This window comes from Fragaria vesca, linkage group LG6 (genome assembly GCF_000184155.1).
Source record: "Fragaria vesca subsp. vesca linkage group LG6, FraVesHawaii_1.0, whole genome shotgun sequence".
Classification (NCBI taxonomy): Eukaryota; Viridiplantae; Streptophyta; class Magnoliopsida; order Rosales; family Rosaceae; genus Fragaria; species Fragaria vesca.
In genome coordinates, this window is record NC_020496.1 from 3,023,840 (window position 1) to 3,043,763 (window position 19,924).

Consider the following 19,924-nt stretch of genomic DNA (forward strand, 5'->3'; position numbering starts at 1 on the left):
ATTTTATACTGTATTATCCTCTAGACTTTGCTTAGATTAGAGCATTCGTAAAGACGTACGTAGTTGTTTTTATTTGAGCAGGATGATGGATGACTGGAAACCGAGGACGAGAGTCGTGCAAGTATATAAACTCTTGCCACTGATATATTGTTTCTTATTGCAGATACCTTGAAAATGTTTTCCCATAAGTTTGATTGGGATTTTCTGTTGCTCTAGAGGCTCAATTCATTCGCTTCTACACGACGGGCACATCTATGAAGAAGCAATGAGTGTACTACTTCTTTAAATTTCATTGTTATGAGAAACAATTACCACAGTTTGGAATGATCCCTATTAAATTTGGAAATGGTTACGAATAATTTGTAACTAAGTTATCCTTTCGCCAACCATTTGCATGAGACAAAAATCAAAGTGGTTAATTAATTATAGACTCAAGCAACATCTTTTTTGGACGAATATAGCCAATTTTCTTTTGGATGCAATAAATAACAGAGTTTATTATGCATGCCCTAATTAATTAACTAGCTAATGCCCTGGTTAACTAGCTAATTAATTACGACATCTTAGACTAGGTGGATCTTCAAGAACCATATAAATATGTGTATCTTTGATTCCCAAATTGGATGAGATCATCTGAAACAACAAGGATATGATGAGAGCTTCAAGAACCATATATATATAATATCAATATCTTTGCTTGATTGCCAGATTGATGAGATCATCACTAAAACAATACAGAGTAAATACCACACAATATGAAGCAAGATATGGCTTTTAGATGTGTTGCATTTTTCATAAGCGTGACAAGTAAGGGTATTAGTAGAATATAAGGGGAAAATGTCACATATATGTGAATTGCAACACCCTTAAAGACCATACTAAAAGACCACATTTGCTCAATATTGTAGTTGTGTATTATTGAAAACAAGAAGGATATGATGAGAGCTTCAAGAACCATATATATGTGAATCTTTGCTCCAGACTGGTTGAGATAATTGAAAACAACAAGGATGTGATGAGAAAACTTGGTTGCTGATCAGACAAATATTTTGATTATAACCATGAATAACTCACCCTTAGACAAATCACATATTACTTAAACAAAGCAACCACCTAGGTTAATCGTTATTTTCCTAAGAGACGATCGCTATCAGATAACCAACAACTGCAACAATGCATGAAAGCCTCCTTTGTTTGTCCCAACATGATGGTTCTGGATCGTTAAAACTCTCTACGGCTACATATATAGCAAAGGAAGGCTGATTAATTAACAAAACAAATTTAGTTTTGGTCTCTCTCGAGTCTCAACTTGGATCATTTTCTCAAGGTATCCCCTCTACTAAAATGTGATTGGCCAGATACCCTACTACTTATCCATACATATATTAATATACAGAAAAAAGCAAGCTTGACAATATAACAGATTGAGAAGAGGACGAATTATAAGTTTAAAAGAGGAAGATAAAAGACACTTGACTTGATATCAGAAAGATAGGTGTGACAGCTCCATTTGTTGGCATAAATCATAGAATGTGCGATAACGTATAAGTCATTGAACCTTAGATTGTTACCTCTTATGAACATTTTGGAATGTAATGTGTGTGTATCATTGATATTACTAGTGGGATAGAGGTCTTCAATCTTATGAAGCAACAACAAGAATCATGATTTGTAATGCATGCATGGCCTAGTTGTTAGATAAGCACATTGCGATCCAAAATGTTTAATCATATATAGATACTCGATTACCAACCCTACACACAAAAAAGATAAATAAGGATCCAATTTCCATGTGATCTTATTGAAACTAAAGATGCCATGATACATATTAATTGGATATCTAACAATCAGTAGATATATGAGTAAAGAGGTGAGACATGTATAAAACACATAGAACACCAATTAAATTGACCTTATTTCCATGCAAATGATTTCAGCAACACATGAACTGATGAACATGATCGTTGAAGAAATTATATAAGAGAGCACTTTATGAAAGCTGCTCCTGATCAAAGACCAATTCCTCGATCATATTGTTGCCATGGTTGAGAGGATTGAAGGCTTCAACCTCAGAGCAGCACTTGTTGGGAAGCTTTACAGAACCAACATTAAACCCAGACTTCTGATCGAGCGGCGATGAGTGTATCCCTGCCGGCGGTGCATACGAGGATCTCCGGGCAATCACAACCGAGTTGATAACTTCATCCGTAGGGTGAAACACAGAGAGAACCTCAAACCCTATAAGATCATCACAAGGGTCAATCACCGGATACAGAAAAGCCCTAGCACCATGAGCACTCCTCAGCATCAAAATCGCTCCGGGATTCATGTTCTCGGCCAAGTGCTCAATGATCTTCACCTTCGCAGACCTGTCCATCCCAACTAGAGCAGCAAGAAACACCACCTCATACTCCTTCAAATCACTCGTGACATCCATTATGTCAGTAGTATGGAACACCATCCTCTTGGACAGGTCAGGATCAGATGCAACCAAGCCAAGAGCCTTGGAATTGGCCAAAGGGTCGATATCGTAGTTATGAAAAGAGGTGGTGGTGAGGTGTTTTGAGGCCAAAACAATCGAGGTAAGGGGAAGAGGGCCAGAACCCACAAAGGCGATTTTCGAAGGTACATGAGGGAAGTGTTGGGTGAGGATTGAGTGCTCGAGTTTGCTCAGCTTGAGGTAGTTGGAGTAGTAAGGGAAAATGTCGAGGTGGTGAAGAGGGTATTCGTAGGAGCCGAGGATGGTGGAGAAATGAGACTCCAAGAGTCCTTCTGCTTCTCCGCAGAGTCTTATGAGGTTGGATCTTATTTCTTGCACACTTCTGCATAGCTTGGTGACATCGATTGGATTTGGTGGCATGCATGTGAGAACGAGTTGGGTGAAGAGAGTGTTGACATCTTGGGAGGGTTTGAGGCTCTCGAGGCTTGAGATTTGCTCGTAGAGTTGGCAAACTCTTTGGACCAAAGCATCGCCATGGCAGCACATGTCGACACTATGAGGATATGAAGGGAAATGTACAGAGTAGAAAAATTAAGATAAAAGATTATTAGCTTAGCTAGCTCTTGAGATGGTGATCCTCCAAGGCTTTGGAGGGTCGTTATTTATGGGCATTAGTGGGCTCACTGTTGTGAAAGTTTTAAATTCATTATTGTTCACATCGTGTACGTGACTTCCGCGCGCGTAAAACCTCTGTGATAGATTAATTTAGATTTCATATTTAGAAGTTAACAATAAATAAAGTGATCCAAATCCGTATAAACTCGATAAAGTTCTACTTTTCCTATGTGAGAATCATACTCAACATATTGCCACCATAGATAGGATAATTTGCAATTGTCATGTAATTTGACATCAAGATAACTTACACCCGGATGTTACTTGATGCTATTCATTTATATCGAAAAGTTTATCAAAAACACAAAACTTATATATTAAACATCATTAACGACGAGTCAGAAGTTTAACCTGGTATTTCCAAAGCACTAATTCGGATTTTAACCTAGCTCTAATGCAGACTACTTGGATTTTTTTATTTACATGAGCAAATTTTTTGGGATCGGGATCAAGGCCATGCTTCCAATGCCGAGAGGCACAATCAGGTTTCAGAGTTATGCCATGAACGCAGCCATATAGCCTATCTCTTACATGGTTCTTAAAACTTCCACAGGCCAGTAGTTAATAGCCGGCCATGCAAGTTGCAGCATTGCCGCTGGGTATCTTGCAGTGAATGCAGAAAAAATGAGGACCAATGAGTTGCAGTGGAAAATCAACAACACCTTGTATCGATCTGGGACTAACTAATTAGTTCTTCATCAATATTACCATTGTGAAAGGTTCCAAAGCCGAGTGCGGACGTCTCTCCGTTCGCCACCGGACGGTACCGACAACGGCGCCCTCCACCCCAGCAGACTCCAGCAGCGTCCCCGACCACTTTTCCTCCCCGGCGAGTCCGCCAAATTCCAGTTTTCCAGCAAGATCAATCTTGTTTGAAGTTTTGGGTGATCTCGCTGGAAAACTGGAATTCGGCGGACTCGCCGGGGAGAGAAAGTGGTCGGGGACGCTGTTGGAGTCCGCTGGGGTGGTGGAGGAGCGTCGTCGTCGACGCTGGACGGAGGAGAACGGAGGGACGTCCACACTTTAAGCCGAGTGCGGACGACCACTTTAGAACCTTTCTATATATATATATATATAAATATTTTAGGTCAACTTGGAAATTTGATGAGCAAGATGATGAAAGCTAAGCTAGGTTGGATAAAGATTCTCTTCCTCATGCTTTCACACACAAATGACACTACTAAATACAAATAGACAAAAATAAATCATAAACAAAAGAAATAAAATGAAATAGAGTTCGATGTCAATAAATCAGTACGTGTACTGCATTTCTCTCCAAGTTACGTACTATCAGCATCATTCATTTCACACTGCTGCTACAACTAAATTGGCAAATTTAGCGTCAACAAATGTGTCTTATCCTCTAATATCACAAACAATGATTTGGATTTGGACATATAATCCCTAATTTTCATAATTTTACATAAAATGCTTAATTTACGATGGTTTGCATTCATATGCATATGCTGTCATGTACTGTATTCAACCAACCGTTAAACTTAGTTCTGGGTTTATATATATTTGTATAACTGATACTAGTTTGATGCCTCTTATGTCATAGGATCTCACCAGAATGAGATCTAACTTTCGCCAACCCTAAATTTGTCAAAACCCTAACCATTCCCAAGTCATAGATCCGTTCAACTTCTTCCTCTTTTCATGGTTCGTTTCAGCATAAAATACTCAAAACGTAAGTTATATTCTGAAATCTAAGTACTCATCATGCTCGACTAATTCTACACCTTCCAAAGGTAGTTATAATTTTGATATTCATATTTTTATGCCTGATGATGATAATTATAAATATTCAATGCAATGGTCCAGATTCTGCATTCTATGGTTTCACAACTATACAAATAGTACCTGCAGCTATTCGAACGTCATCACCGTAGTGTATTGGTGCAAAGAAAAAATCTATGCTGTTTCAAGTTTCAGCATAAACTAATTCAACCTCTACCAAAGTATGTTGACATATGCACTGATCTGAGTTGTTAATTTTGTTCCAAAAAAGAAGAAGAGAAAGTTGTTAACCAGCCTTCTGCAAAGCTACTACAGTAGCTTCCACTAAATATAGTTCTTGTTTCTTTCTTTTTGTCCTAATTATCACAAATGGCCTTACATAAACTGGATGGCCACTATAATCAGGAAAATCCCAATTAATCTTCAAAGCTCCTTTTTTCCAAACTGAACGACGACCATAACCCCAAATCTTCAACATCCTAGATATTATTACTGTGTCATACAATATTTTTAGATTCTTTCAGCAATTCTTTAGTTTTTCTTATTCAGACTTCAGTGATATAAACTAATGTACATGATACCATGATTCTTTGATTCTTCTATGTACTGCAAACATTCTGATGAGCAAAGACGAATGGAGCTAGTGTTCATGAATATTTGCGACTGATTCATAAATCCTTCTGAATTCTAATGAGCTAGAACTTGCCTTCTCCCGAGTCCTTTTTCTTGTCCACTGAAACAAAAACAAAACAAAAAACTGAAAGAAAAACCACACTGGGCGAGGTGGTAAGCTATAGATATAGACGTAGACATTTGATATGATATGTTGAATTTGATGATATGGTTTTTGATAATGTTTTTTATATTGTCCTGTTGTCATTCTACAACTTTGTCCCTTTGGCCAATTGGGTGGTAATGCGACTACTCGACATTGAATTCATTGAGATATCTTTTCCATACAAAAGCTCGAGACTTGATAGGAAATCACAGAAACAATTAGGAAACTTTGTTAATCATAAGATTGAATTAATTTTGGTTGCTTGATTAGTTAGCTTCATTTTCCTCTCATAAATAGCAGATCTCGAGTCCTTTGATGAAGAAACACTTTGACCGTCTCAAGAAATCCGTCATCTGTTTGATGCTCCTCTTTTTCTTTCTTTTAAAATAATGTTCTAAATTTGATTGTCCAAATAATATTAGATGCAACATGTTACCAACATTTTGCTTTATAGAATCGATTTTACGATTGTTGCTATCCAATATTATATTAAAACGATCAGACGGATTAATATTCTTATGAAAATTTTGAGATTAAATCTAACCGATAAATGAAAGTTTATAAGTTAAGATTGTACCGAGTCACGTAATCAACATAACAAAAATTAAAGATAAAGTTATGCCCGGGTGTGCCATCATGCACTAATGAAAGGTAGTGCCTCTAAACATGCATAATAAACAAAACAAAAGGATCAAAACTAAAGCTAGGAGTGTAGCATATTGGCTGGCTAGAATGAAGTCAAATTCACAATGGCCGTTAAAGCGATGAATGTGCGTCTCCCTCAACCAAAAAGCAACGGCTGTGTGTAAACCACACTTCTCCATGTGCCTCACACTGGCCCTGAGAGTGATGGGCCTGTTAGATCTCGACCCACACTGTTTGCAAGTCCAAGCAACACCGGCTCTTGAGCCCTCACTTTGCTTTCAAATCTTTATTGGGCAGATTTTAATAGGGACCAGACCATATCCGGGGTCAATTCAAATGGCAAGTGCAAGCAGGTTGCTTTCATAAGAAGATATATGGAAGAGACTTGCAGGTTATGTGTTCTGCACACATCTATATTGGTCATAGTTGTATCATTAACCAGTTAATCTGAAAATGGTTTATGGTGGTGAAAGTATGATATAGATCAAAAATTTCCATTTCCAGTACCCTTTGCTGAAGTCTCAGCGAAACCGGAAGCAGTTGATCAGATGTGCAGGCCATTAACAGTACTGAGAACTGAGAAGTGAAAAATACTTTCAGAACTTCAGACAGAACATGAGTAACCAAAACCTCAACTATTTTATAAGGTAGGATAAACGAATGCGCATTTGGTTTGTTCACTGAAGAAAAAGAAATTATCTATTTCTCTGGTTTATCAAAACTTGACCATGTCTTCATGAACTATGAAGCCTATAGATGATACGTCCAGCACCCTACTGGCCTTCATTCGGAATTTCGGATAACCATAACGACAGAAGAAATTTATAGCAAAATCACACTAATATACGAATTTTACAGAATAGGTCAGTGTAAATAAGAATGGTGCATGCAACTAGTCTATATGGAAGCACCATCCAATGAATTACACACCAAGATGAATGAGTCACGTACTGAAACTATACCTATATGCCATCTACAGAAATCAACTGTGAATAAAAGAAGTGTAACGAAGAACCTAATCCATCCACCTTATAGTTCACAATGCTCAAATGTCTCAGAGCTCTTCATTGGGAGATTCGTACGAAGACTCGTATTCGTTAGAATTTTCAGAGCTCGTGTATGTAGGGGCTTCACTAACATAAGAGTCATCAGAACTTTCATAAGGAGGAGCTTCAACTTCACTACTTTCGGGTGTACCAAAAACCATATCATAGACCATCAATTTAATCCTATCTCCTACCCAGCTGCCCAATTGACTAATGTAAGAATCTTCGGAGCTCGTGTCTGTAGGGGCTTCACTAACGTAAGAGTCATCAGAATTTTCATAAGATGGAGCTTCACCAACTTCACTACTTTCGGGTATACCAAATCTAATTATGTAATTAACTCCACTAACCACATCATACACCATCAATCCAATCCTGCCTCCTACCCAACTGCCCAATTGACTTCCCACAAGATAACCAAATCTCCCAAGCCTTTGGTCTCCTAGAAAACCTCCAGCATAGGTGCCAAACAAGGTGCCAGTGCCCCTGACGATCCCTTCTGTTACTGCACCACCGTAGTAAATAGCTTCAGAAAAGTCCCATCCAGACGAGATTATAGGACCTATTATCCGCTTGGCTTGTCGTTTTGCTAGTTTTGCTGCTTTTGCTCCTGCTTTCTGTGCTAGCTTGGCCGCTTCGTTAGCAGTCATCCCCTGTGACAATGCATCAGCCAAGGCACTTTCAATTGCTTTATGCCTTGCTGCCTCGACCTGAGCAGATCTGATGTTGTTGGCATATAGTTTCACACCCTCTTTCACCCCACAAGCTAGTGTTCCAGAACTCATATCAAAGCAGTTCATAATTGTAAACTTCCCACTCTGGGACGAATGCTCTTCCCCAACCATCTGCCGACATTTTTCAGCTAGTTCAACAGAAAAATATATTAGCCTATAAGACGAGAAAAATGCTTATAATTGAATATTACTTGTACACAATGCATCAAAAAGCCAACACGAGTATAAAAGTTTCAACTAGATTAGTCTGAATGAATAAACAGACAGATAAACAAGAGAGTATAACATAAGACTCCAAAACACTAAAAACTAGATTTTGCCTTTTAAATGTGTAGACCACAAAATGTCTCAAAAATTCCAAATGAGTATAAACTACATTACTCTAAACAAGATCATTTCCCAGATACTAGGTACTTAACAATATATACCATTCCATTCAACAAGAATGCATGTAACAATATGACGATAATTGAACTCTAACATCCGGTGGTGATTCATCTTCCTAGTTAACATTACTCTAATAGAATCATATCAACAATATCATGACAAGACCAGTTCTGTTTCTTTTTCCTCGAGGCAAAAAGATTCTCAAGCACTGCATATACAGTCTATGACTTCCATGCACAACAAATAGCATAACCACAAAGATCATAAAACAAACATTATTATGCATCATTCACATTGCAACTAAGAATTAACTCAACATGATCAAATGAGATGATCTGGGTGTAAAAAACAATGGACATAACTAAGCGATTTCAATTCGAGAACCTTGAACTTCCTCGGCAACTAAACACGAAATGTATATGATTCAAGACCCAATGAAACAAAAAGCACAGATCTTTACACACTTAACTAAATTCCCAATTTGGAAATACAAGTTACAGATAATAAAGTTTTCAACTTTGAACTCTAATTGATATTTCAGTTCAAGTTAAGCAAAGTGAGGGTACCTGTGATACTGAGGACGATGATGCCAATAACGAAGGCCGCTACTTGGATCCTGTTCATCTGGAAATCCATGGGATTCAGACCAATTTGGGAATGTAAAGCAAACCCTAAATCAAAGTTTTGGTTTTGGAATTGGGGGAAGCTTGAAGGACAGGGAAGAATCTGTGAAGCCGTGTTTGAATGAAAAGTCAAGACTCCACATTTATGAACTTCCCAATCGAATCAGAGCCGTGTTGGATCCCAAAAGGCTATTTGATTCACTTAGTGAAACGCACCGTATCGTCTAGTACTCTAGGAAAGTCACAACTCACAAGTATTGAAATTTACTCGTAGATTTTTCAATATTGATGGAAATCTCCTGTTGAAAGGTGTGAAAAGTGTACTACATGTATCAAAACATCACCCACGTTCATTTAGCTGAGTGACCAAAACAGAGGGGTCCTGAGTTCGACATACAGTGCTACATAATAGATCTTTCCCTTCTCTAATCATTATAACAGCTTCATGAACAAGTAAAACAAAATCTACACAATTACAAAGCATAGCAGAACATAACTCTAACCTCCCACCTATTTTGCTACAAAGGCACATTGCTGGTAATAAAGCTACAAAGTTTTGTTATTGAAAAGATACTAGATTGGATTTCAAGTATATACTGATAACTAAGCTGTGCAGAAAGGAGTTAGAGAGTTGCACTTCAAGTTATACCAAGGTTCCTAAGTCATCAGAAACAGACAACACTATAATTCATTCTCAACAATTATACATTCAATTGAATCAAAATTTTGCCTACAATGATTAAAAGTGGTTATAAGAATACTAAACAAAGCCCTAGTCTTCCTTCCTCCATGAGATTTCTCAGAGCTGGAAGCTTGGAGCAATATATGACCAACGATGCTTATGTGTACAATGCATCTCCTCCTGTTCTTATTCACCACACATTGATGACCACCTAATGATGTATAAGCAGACATGACATGCCACTATGGAAATGGAACACTATTGTACAACCGTGAGAATGAAACCGATTCAGTTTCTCGTCTCAATGCTAAGAGCTAGAGATATCATACAGGTACCAATCTACATGAGGAACAAAACCTTTCTTCATCATTTCCTCTTTTACTATCTCATAAGTAGTTTGGTTTGGGACCAAACCCTTCTCTAACATCTCATTAAGAAGCCCATTTGCATCTTCAAGTTTATCCTTCTTTGCATATCCCTTGATCAACAAATTATATGTTGCAACATTTGGTCGCTTCCCTCCCTTCTCCATCCGTGCCCTCAGATTCAAAGCTGCACTGAGGTTTCCTTCTTTGCAGTAGCCATCCATCAAAAAATTGTATGTCAAGTGATTTGGACTCAAACGCTTCTTGATCATCTCATTGAAGAGTTCCTGTGCTTTTCTTGAATCCCCTTCTTTACAGTATCCATCTATAAATATGTTATATGTTATGCGATCAGCTCTCAATCCATTACCCTCCATTTCATGTAAAAGCTTCAATGCCATCTCCATTTTCCCTTGTCGACACAAACCAGAAATCCGGCAGTTGAAGGTCGAAGTGGTTGGAGAAACTCCTCTCTCTAACATTGAATTATAAAACTCAAATGCTTCCTCAATCATCCCATCCTTAGAGTAAGCATCAATTAATGTATTGTACGTTATAACACTCGGCTCCAAGCCTTGTCTACCAATGTCATCAAACAACTCCCTAGCTCTCTTCATCATCTTCTTCTTACAAAACCCATTAATAAGAGCATTATAGATAATAACATTTGGCTTCAAACCCAAGCCACACATTTCCTCCAGCAAATCACAAGCCTTGTCAAGCTCCCCAATGCAGCACAACCCATTAATCAGCGAACAACATGTAAACACATCGGGTTTCAACTCCTGCTTCACTATCGCCTCAAAAACTTTGATTGCAGCTGGTATATTCTCATCTTTACCAAAACCACTAATCAAAATATTGTAAGTACACTTATTCGGCTGAATACTATTTTCCTTCATCTCCTTCAAAATCGCATCGGCTTTGTACATCCTCCCCAACCCACCAAATTTGCAATACCCATCAATCAAAGTATTATAACTAACCACATTCGGCAATATCCCCCAAGCCTTCATATCATTAACAACAACATCCTTCGCCTCCTCCAACTTCCCAACTTTACACAACCCCCTGATCACCATATTAAAAGTATACAAATTCGGCTTAATTCTCCTCCTAATCATCTCCCTGTAAACATATTCAACACTCCCAACCTCACCTTCCTTCACCAAAGCCCTCAACAAAGGGTTACAAGCAAACACGGTCATCCTAAACCCATACTCACCAGCTTTCCTAAACGCTTCAACACCCAACTGGGTCTTCAAATTCTTCGCATATGCCAATACCAACAAGTTAACAACAACCGAATTGGCACCAAAATGGCTCCTACCCAATGAAAGCGATCTAAAAATAGCAGAATTTGAAAGGTTCTCATTGCTTCTAACAAACTCATGTAAAAAAGCTCGAATCTTTGAGTACCTTTTGGCTTCTGCTAATGAACCTAAGAGCCCAAAAGTGAGTCCTAGATCATACTCATCATTGAAATCCTTGTGAGAACTATTTAAGTACCTGAGAATAAGTACTGGGTCTGCTCCAGAATCCCAAACCTGATGAAGAACTGAGCCAAAGTTCAAATCTTTGAGATGGGTTCTGACCTCTGACCACCTCTGCTTTGCTAAAAGGTCTGAAACCACCGCAAGATGCAATTTTTCCGATGTGGGTCTTCCGGGTACGCAAGCCAAAGAGCAGAGAGGCCTCAGGATTTGAAGCCTGGGATGCATTTTGCTCACCAGACCAACCCGTTTGCCTTTGGTGTGTTTAAAACCAAGTAGGGGCAATTTCGTCCAATTGATAAAAACCAAGGGTTTAAGAAGGGCTTTAGTCCCAAAAAACGAAGCACCCTTTTGAGCTCTGAAACCCAATTCAATGGAGATTCTCCTATAAAACACAAAGATTCAACCTTTTTCTTCATTAGAGTTAGAATTGAACTGGGTACACCATTATGTTGAAGCTTCTCTCTTCTTCTTCTTCATCGTGCCTACAAGGTTTGGGCCCTAAATTGGGCCTCCGGGCCGGGTCACCCGAAATTTCGTCGCCGTTGCTCCGGGTTCTGAGCTCGATAACTGGCCGGAATCGGCCCAATATGGCTCGCCGGGCGTTTTTTTGCTCGGATGCAAGCGACGGCTCCGATCAGGTGGTTGAGGTGGAGGCCAAGGCGGCGGGGAGTGATGGTGAGGCTGAGGCTAAGGCTTCTTCAGCTATAGTGTCCACAAACCCTAGACCAGAAGATTACCTAACGGTTGGTGAAAAGCTTGGTTTTTTGAAGCTTATTCAATTCAAAGTTTGAAGCTTTTTATTGTTTGGATTGGTGAGTTTACATTCTTGTTTTTGTGCTGTGAAGGTTTTAGCTTTGCCATTGCCGCATAGACCACTCTTTCCAGGGTTCTACATGCCAATATATGTGAAGGTAGTATTCAAAATCATGTTTGGTTTATTTTCGGATCAATTGTGTATGTAGTGTTAGCATTTTGGTTTTAGTTGATGGAATTGAAGTGATTGATTGGTGTTGTGGTGTTTGTGTAGGATCCGAAACTGCTAGCGGCTTTACAGGAAAGCCGGAAAAGGCAAGCTCCATATGCTGGAGCTTTTCTGGTGAAGGATGAGCCGGGGACTGATCCAAGTTTGGTGTCAGGTTCTGACACGGAGAAAAGCATATACGAGTTAAAAGGGAAAGACTTGTTTAATCGGTTGCATGAAGTTGGTACGCTTGCGCAGGTATCAAGTTTGGTGCAAGGTTAATGTGGATTCAACCTCTTGACTGCACGAGTTTCCTTTCAGTTTTTTTGATACGGTTTTTACTTGTCTTGGTGTATCAGATTTCTAGCATCCAAGGAGACCAAGTAGTGCTTATTGGTCATAGGCGGCTACGGATTACAGAGATGGTAAGGGGAAATAAATAGACAAATAGTAAGCATGATTATTTGAATGACTGTCGTGATAAGCCATGTATAACTCCATGAATATGACTCATGAGTCAATTACATATATTTAACATATATCTATACTGAACCTATTATTGTTGAATATATCATATGTTAATGCGCTCACACGCATAATAAGTATTTGTATAGTATTTTTGAGACATAGATCGGTATACATATTAGTTAACTGAGTCATTGTTATTGCATATTGACAGGTTGACGAGGATCCACTGACTGTAAAAGTTGACCATCTCAAGGTATTATGTCCTTATTTATTCATCTTCTCAAAATGAATTATAACGTTAGGAAGTTCGACATGTATGACAAGCTTTTCTAATCCAGTATTCTAATTGAATTGTTCCGTACATTACAGAATAAACCATATAACAAGGATGACGATGTCATAAAGGCTACATCTTTTGAGGTTATAGCAACCTTAAGAGATGTTCTGAAGACTAGTTCTCTTTGGAGAGATCATGTTCAAACATACACTCAGGTTCAGTTTGTTTTCCCATTATGTTGGAATTTCGTGATGTATTTCTTCCTCTCTGTCATCACTTTCTTTGCTTGTAGCCTACAACACTGATTGAATTAGTGAGGAATTGTTCACATGTCTTAGTGACTTAGTGTGTTAATACATCGCTTGGTTTACAATCTTCTCATGATTTTCTTTTTCCAATTTGTTCAGCATATAGGTGACTTCAATTTTCCGAGGTTAGCTGATTTTGGAGCTGCAATATCTGGTGCAAACAAATTGCAGTGCCAGCAAGTGCTTGAAGAGCTAGATGTAAGTATCTGTCAATCTTACTTGGGTTTCTATTATTAGATAGCTCATCTTGTTACTTGTTTTTGCAAACATCCAATTCCTGTATGCTGAGAAAGATGTCAATCTTCAAAACTGTTTCGACCAGCCTCTTGATTCAAGTTTATTATATCATCCTTGATGCTTTTAAACACTACAATTTTTTCTCTCAGGTGTACAAGCGTTTGAATCTCACACTAGAGTTAGTGAAGAAAGAGATGGAAATCAGCAAGCTTCAGGTATGTCAGGCTATGATTCTAATATACCATTCCTCATGTACTTATACTTCTGTTCTCAATTGTAGTTTTAATACTTAAAGTCTTATTTCTTTTACCTGCTGTTCTTAGGAAACTATTGCAAAAGCGATTGAAGAGAAGATAAGCCGTGAGCAACGCCGCTACTTGTTGAATGAGCAGCTTAAAGCCATAAAGAAGGTGTTTACTCCACCATCACATTAAATTTTGCGCCATGCTGGTCATTATCAGTACTGCATCTCCATCAGCCATGTATAATAGTGTATTTAATGGCATGTGGTCGTTGATCTTGTTCAGTTTCTTTTATTTCATCTTTGGCACATATTGAATTTAGTTGGCTTGACTTGCTGCAGGAGTTGGGATTAGAGACAGATGACAAAACAGCACTTTCTGGTTAGTTACTTTTCAGATCCTTTTTCATTATGTATTTATGTGTATACACACACATACATTTATATATACTGTTGTTCCACCTTTTCCAAAGTCAGATTTGTGTACCGTTTTGCTAGTATGTGCATTTATTATATATGGAAGTTATATATAATGACAACCCTAGTTGAGGGACTGGACTTGAGGAGTAAGGATTGGTATATCAGTTTTAAAAATTAGATACAACCCTTTAAAATCTTTCTTGTCCACTGCTTCCCAACAATCCATATTGCATCTAAAGTTAAGTCGTGTTAGTAGCATGCTTGCAATTAGGTGCACATGGCTGTATGTTCTTCATGCTTTATTGTCACCATTTCTAATCTGAGTGTGGTTTGAGTATTTAAGTGAAGATGTTGGCTGGTGCTCCTAAAGTTGTGCAGATACATCATAGTAACTAGTGTATCACTTTTGTATCCTGTTTCACAGCAAAGTTTAGGGAGAGGCTTGAACCAAACAAGGATAAATGTCCACCTCATGTTTTGCAAGTTATAGAAGAAGAGCTTACAAAATTACAGCTGTTGGAGGCCAGTTCGAGTGAATTTAATGTGACACGTAATTACCTAGATTGGTTGACGTCAATACCCTGGGGAAATTACAGGTATTTTCACTACTCAAATTAGTAATCTTGTTTTTATTAACATATTCTAGTAAATCTTGTTAGAGAGGACCTTGTTGAAGTAAATTTAGGAACCATTTAAAACACTCATGAACTTGTGAGATAATGGTTTAGGCGGCTGTCATCTCAAGACTTTGCCCTTGGTCTTTAATATATGGCTGTCGGGAAAAAAAAAAAAAAAAAAACTAAGATCAGATGCGAAGTTTTTTTTTCCCCTAAACTAGTGTCTATTGTTGGCATATCTGTAACGAGTTATTATTTCTATAACTCATCATGAGATATGACGGTGACGGATACTAGCATGAAAAGCTTTAAAGAAGCTAGAAGAGGAACATTTAGTGAGTTACTGTTGTTTTTATTTTATTTTTATGAGAAATGTGCACGGTTGTTGAATTTTCACCTTTGGAAAATTTCAAGTAGAATGATATATCCTATCTCAATTCCAACTGCAGTGATGAGAACTTTGATGTTGTCCGGGCTGAAAAAATTCTTGATGAGGACCATTACGGATTAAATGATGTAAAGGAAAGGATATTGGAATTTATTGCTGTTGGAAAACTCAGAGGAATCTCACAAGGTCAGTATAGTTTTTGTTCTGCCACTATTATGGCCTATCCTCCTTCCCTGGATGCATGGTTACCTTTTTCTTTCAGACGCTAATCTTAACCCTCATTTTGTATTTATTTCTCTCATTTGTAAAAAATAAAATAAAATAAAAATCTGCAAAATTTCTGTTATTTATCATCAGCAATAATATTGCCTATGGTTGTATATTCACAGGAAAAATCATTTGTCTCTCTGGCCCTCCTGGAGTTGGCAAAACCAGCATTGGTCGTTCAATTGCACGTGCATTGAATCGCAATTTCTTCCGATTTTCTGTTGGAGGGTTATCTGATGTTGCTGAAATCAAGGTAATTTGGAATATCCTTACACTATGAACAGGGGTATATGTGTAGCTACTTCTTCTAACTCTATGAATACAAAAATTGCATTCAGGGACATCGCCGAACCTATATTGGTGCTATGCCAGGAAAGATGGTTCAATGCCTTAAAAATGTTGGAACAGCTAACCCTCTGGTCTTGATTGATGAGATCGACAAGGTAATATATGGCCTGTTCTCTTGCTTTATAATTTAATTTTGGTAACCAAGGGTCGTACATGTTTCCAAGTTCCAGAAAAAAATAATTGGTACTGAAATTGTAGTTTTGTGGCAGTTGGGAAGAGGACATGCTGGTGATCCGGCTAGTGCTTTGTTGGAGCTCCTAGATCCAGAGCAAAATGCCAATTTTCTAGATCATTATCTGGATGTTCCAATTGACCTAACCAAGGTTAGTTTATTGAATTTGAAGCCATCTTTTAATCTTCTACTTCACCAGTAATATGGAATGAGAAGGCATCCAATACATATCCAAACTCTCAACCCAGTGGGAGATGTATTTGTATGCTATCTCCAACTCGGTAGTTTAAAGACTCAAAGATAACATGAGATTATCATAAAGAAGATGGAGGAGGTGATAGTACTTTACTATTTTAGGACATAATTTTCTTGTTGTGATTATTGTGTCTGCAGTAGACTCATTTCCTCTCTTCACACATTCACATATGTTGTTGATGCGTCTGGAAGTGTCATTCTAAGTTATAGAATAGTTTCTCATCACGCTCTGAAAATTTTATTGCAGGTTCTATTTGTTTGTACAGCAAATGTTATCGAGAGTATACCAGCTCCTCTCTTGGATAGAATGGAGGTCATTTCCATTGCTGGGTATATCACTGATGAGAAAATGCACATTGCTAGGGACTATTTGGAGAAGACGACACGTGAGGCGTGCGGCATTGAACCTGAACAGGTACTGATATCCATATGTGTGTCTGGCTATAACTATTTATTAAATTTTCATACTAATGTATTACATATACAGGTTGACATGACCAATGCAGCTCTTCTTGCTCTAATAGAAAATTATTGTCGAGAAGCGGGTGTTCGGAACCTTCAAAAGCACATAGAAAAGATCTACCGCAAGGTTTGTCAAAGTATCTCTATGAAATTTGCTACTACCTGCAAGATTATTTATGAACTTTTGAATGGTGATATGCTTTAACCTATCCTTTATGGCCTGGCAGATAGCTTTGCGACTTGTAAGACAAGGACGGTCAGATGAACCTGCAAATGCTGACGAAGTACAAACTCCCGCCAGTAAGACTGATCAGCCAGATGAACCTGCAGTTGTTGCTGATTCTGATGATGCCAAAGTAGAAGATACTGCTAGTGATAAACTAACTGCAGATGAGTCTGCACAGGGTAAAGGTCATGAACATGATACTGAAACCTCTGTGGGCAGTGCTGTCCCAGATGATACTGCAGCTTCTGAAGTTCAGGTATTGGTTATCCTTTTGGTTTGTATTTTCCTCAGTTGCTATTCAGTGTTTCCTAGCCATCTGTCTCTGCCTTCTAATTTGTGCTTATCCAGATGGATTTGATCACTGTTGTTTTGTTTGCAGGATTCAGAAGAAACTCAGAAAATTCAGGAGGGTAAAACGAAAAAACCAGTTGAGAAAGTGTTGGTTGATGAATCAAACTTGGGTGACTTTGTTGGCAAACCAGTTTTTCATGCTGATCGCATCTATGAACAGACTCCGGTTGGGGTTGTCATGGGTCTTGCTTGGACTGCCATGGGTGGTTCCACACTGTATATAGAGACCACTCAAGTTGAGGAATTAGAGGGGAAAGGAGCGCTTCATGCTACTGGTCAACTTGGAGATGTTATGAAAGAAAGTACACAAATAGCTCACACTGTGGCCAGAGCAATATTGCTCGAGAAAGAGCCAGAGAACACTTTCTTTGCCGATTCCAAGCTTCATCTCCATGTGCCTGCAGGGGCCACACCAAAGGATGGGCCAAGTGCTGGTTGCACCATGATCACATCCATGCTGTCCAGTGCCATGAAGAAGCCTGTTAAAAAGGACTTGGCCATGACAGGGGAAGTAACACTAACTGGCAGGATCCTTCCAATTGGCGGAGTATGTCATCTTTCCTCTATATTATCTATTTATGAAATATATGAAATTTTTTCTAGTAATTATGTCACTTACCTGAGCCTCATCTATTCAATGAGTTTGATGGCAATAAATGTCTGATATTATTTGTATATCTGCCATTCTGTGTATATTCCGAATCTCAAACTCATATAAAGTTCCTTTTTTAATAAACATTTTAGGTGAAGGAGAAGACAATAGCAGCAAGGAGGAGTGGAGTGAAGACCATCATATTCCCTGAAGCCAACAGGAAGGATTTTGATGAGCTTGCAGCTAATGTAAAAGAAGGTCTTGATGTTCACTTTGTAAACGACTACAACCAGATATTCGCTTTGGCTTTCGATGATGACCAGAACCAAGAAAAATAAGCGAAGTCTCCGCACTAGTCCTCAAGAGAGAACTTAAATTGTCATACATCATTTGGCTGTGACCCCCATGTCAGGACCTTGCTGGTATACATCAGGAGAGTCCTAATCCGAAAGATGCAGTAGAGCTGAGATATATCAATTGATGGGGGTGTGATATACATTTAATTTATTCAGTTACCTCATTATACCTGTAAAATTGGATCACTCATTTGCCCCATTTTTGTAACATAGCATTGTTCTTCACCAGAATATTGACTGTCGAGGCGCAAAAAAGATGAGGTAAAACAATTCTTGGAGTTGATTCGATAATACATCTCAATAAAGATTAGTCCTTTTCAAAAACTGGATATGGATGATCCAAACCATTCCAGATTGGTGGTTGTATCACTTGCATGTGTGTCACTCTGGTTGCATATATTTCCTTTCTCAATAGCACGTTTCCATTTTTCATTTTTAATCCAAGATAGATGGAGTGAGGCCGTGTCATAATCTGAGTGCTCTTTGACAAGGCCAAATTCTGCACAGGGAAGATCTTCATCTTATTGTCATTGACTCATTGACACTTGGATTCTGAAAGCAATGATGGTATCCTTGTTAGATTGAGACCCATTTTCCTTCTTGGAAGGTCTGCCTCATTGGGCAGTTTAAGAGTGGGTCGGTAACCTCAATGATCAGTGTCAACTGTTTGGAAGAAAAATAGCAAATCCTTTTCCTTTTTGGGTGAGTGTCACTCAAGCAGATTGAGACTACACCTCTTTAAAAACATACTGTATATTTTTGATGATGTCATAGTGGTGGTGGCGGCGGTGGTAACTCTTTCTCCATCTTTTTCTTCTTTCCGGGCACTAATCAACACCCAGAGAATCAAGATTTTGGCTTTTGGCATTGCCACCATTCCATCCATATGTTTTGCTTTCACATTTGGATAGGGATTATGCCATCCATATTCTTATCAAGGGCTGGTAATCCTAAACAACTTCTATGTCGCCAAGACGGCAACTATAACTTTAGCTTAGCAGTAAGGCCAAATTTTGAATGAGGTGATTTTGCAAATTTTGTGAAAATTTCAAATTTAGTTGCGTAGGATTCTCTAATGATAATAAAAGCGCTTCTTGAATATCATAACAAATACTATTGTGGCGACATGCATAAAGTATCAACAATTTGTGCTAAACAATTATGTCCATCAGGTCTCTAAAAATATCAATGAATGTAACACACTCATCACATTGAGTGTTTCATGGAAGAACGGAAATCCTAATGTTTTGTAAGTATAGGTATTCTATACTTCGTCATTTAGAGTAAAATCTGATAACCTATCTAGAAACAGTATTCTCACTATTCTGACGTATGAATGATTGGGAATAGATCTAGTATGGTTACAT

General features: G+C 38.3%; 4 protein-coding genes across 4 annotated transcripts; 1 reads left to right on the forward strand and 3 right to left on the reverse strand.

Annotated features, from left to right (window-relative positions):
* Positions 1-1,776: 1,776 nt before the first annotated feature.
* Positions 1,777-3,073, reverse strand: LOC101313617 (nicotianamine synthase-like). Its single transcript, XM_004302191.1, has one exon. The coding sequence runs from the start codon at positions 2,984-2,986 to the stop codon at positions 1,991-1,993; it is 996 nt and encodes a 331-aa protein (XP_004302239.1). The 5' UTR covers positions 2,987-3,073; the 3' UTR covers positions 1,777-1,990.
* A 4,259-nt stretch (positions 3,074-7,332) lies between these two features.
* LOC101299400 lies at positions 7,333-9,200 on the reverse strand. The gene is made up of 2 exons (XM_004304814.1): positions 9,012-9,200; positions 7,333-8,186 (listed from the first exon to the last, which is right to left on the reverse strand). The coding sequence occupies exons 1-2, from the start codon at positions 9,079-9,081 to the stop codon at positions 7,333-7,335; spliced, it is 924 nt and encodes a 307-aa protein (XP_004304862.1). The 5' UTR covers positions 9,082-9,200.
* An 857-nt stretch (positions 9,201-10,057) lies between these two features.
* On the reverse strand, positions 10,058-11,836 carry LOC101299690 (pentatricopeptide repeat-containing protein At1g09820-like). The gene has a single exon (XM_004304815.1). The coding sequence runs from the start codon at positions 11,834-11,836 to the stop codon at positions 10,058-10,060; it is 1,779 nt and encodes a 592-aa protein (XP_004304863.1).
* A 221-nt stretch (positions 11,837-12,057) lies between these two features.
* On the forward strand, positions 12,058-18,885 carry LOC101313904 (lon protease homolog, mitochondrial-like). Its single transcript, XM_004302192.1, has 20 exons — positions 12,058-12,354; positions 12,457-12,522; positions 12,639-12,830; positions 12,932-12,997; positions 13,252-13,293; positions 13,410-13,532; positions 13,725-13,823; positions 14,012-14,077; positions 14,186-14,272; positions 14,446-14,485; positions 14,948-15,119; positions 15,590-15,714; positions 15,918-16,048; positions 16,134-16,238; positions 16,353-16,466; positions 16,818-16,985; positions 17,058-17,159; positions 17,260-17,514; positions 17,638-18,156; positions 18,354-18,885. Exons 1-20 carry the CDS (start codon positions 12,058-12,060, stop codon positions 18,537-18,539), a joined length of 2,955 nt encoding a protein of 984 aa, XP_004302240.1. The 3' UTR covers positions 18,540-18,885.
* The last annotated feature ends 1,039 nt before the right edge of the window (positions 18,886-19,924 follow it).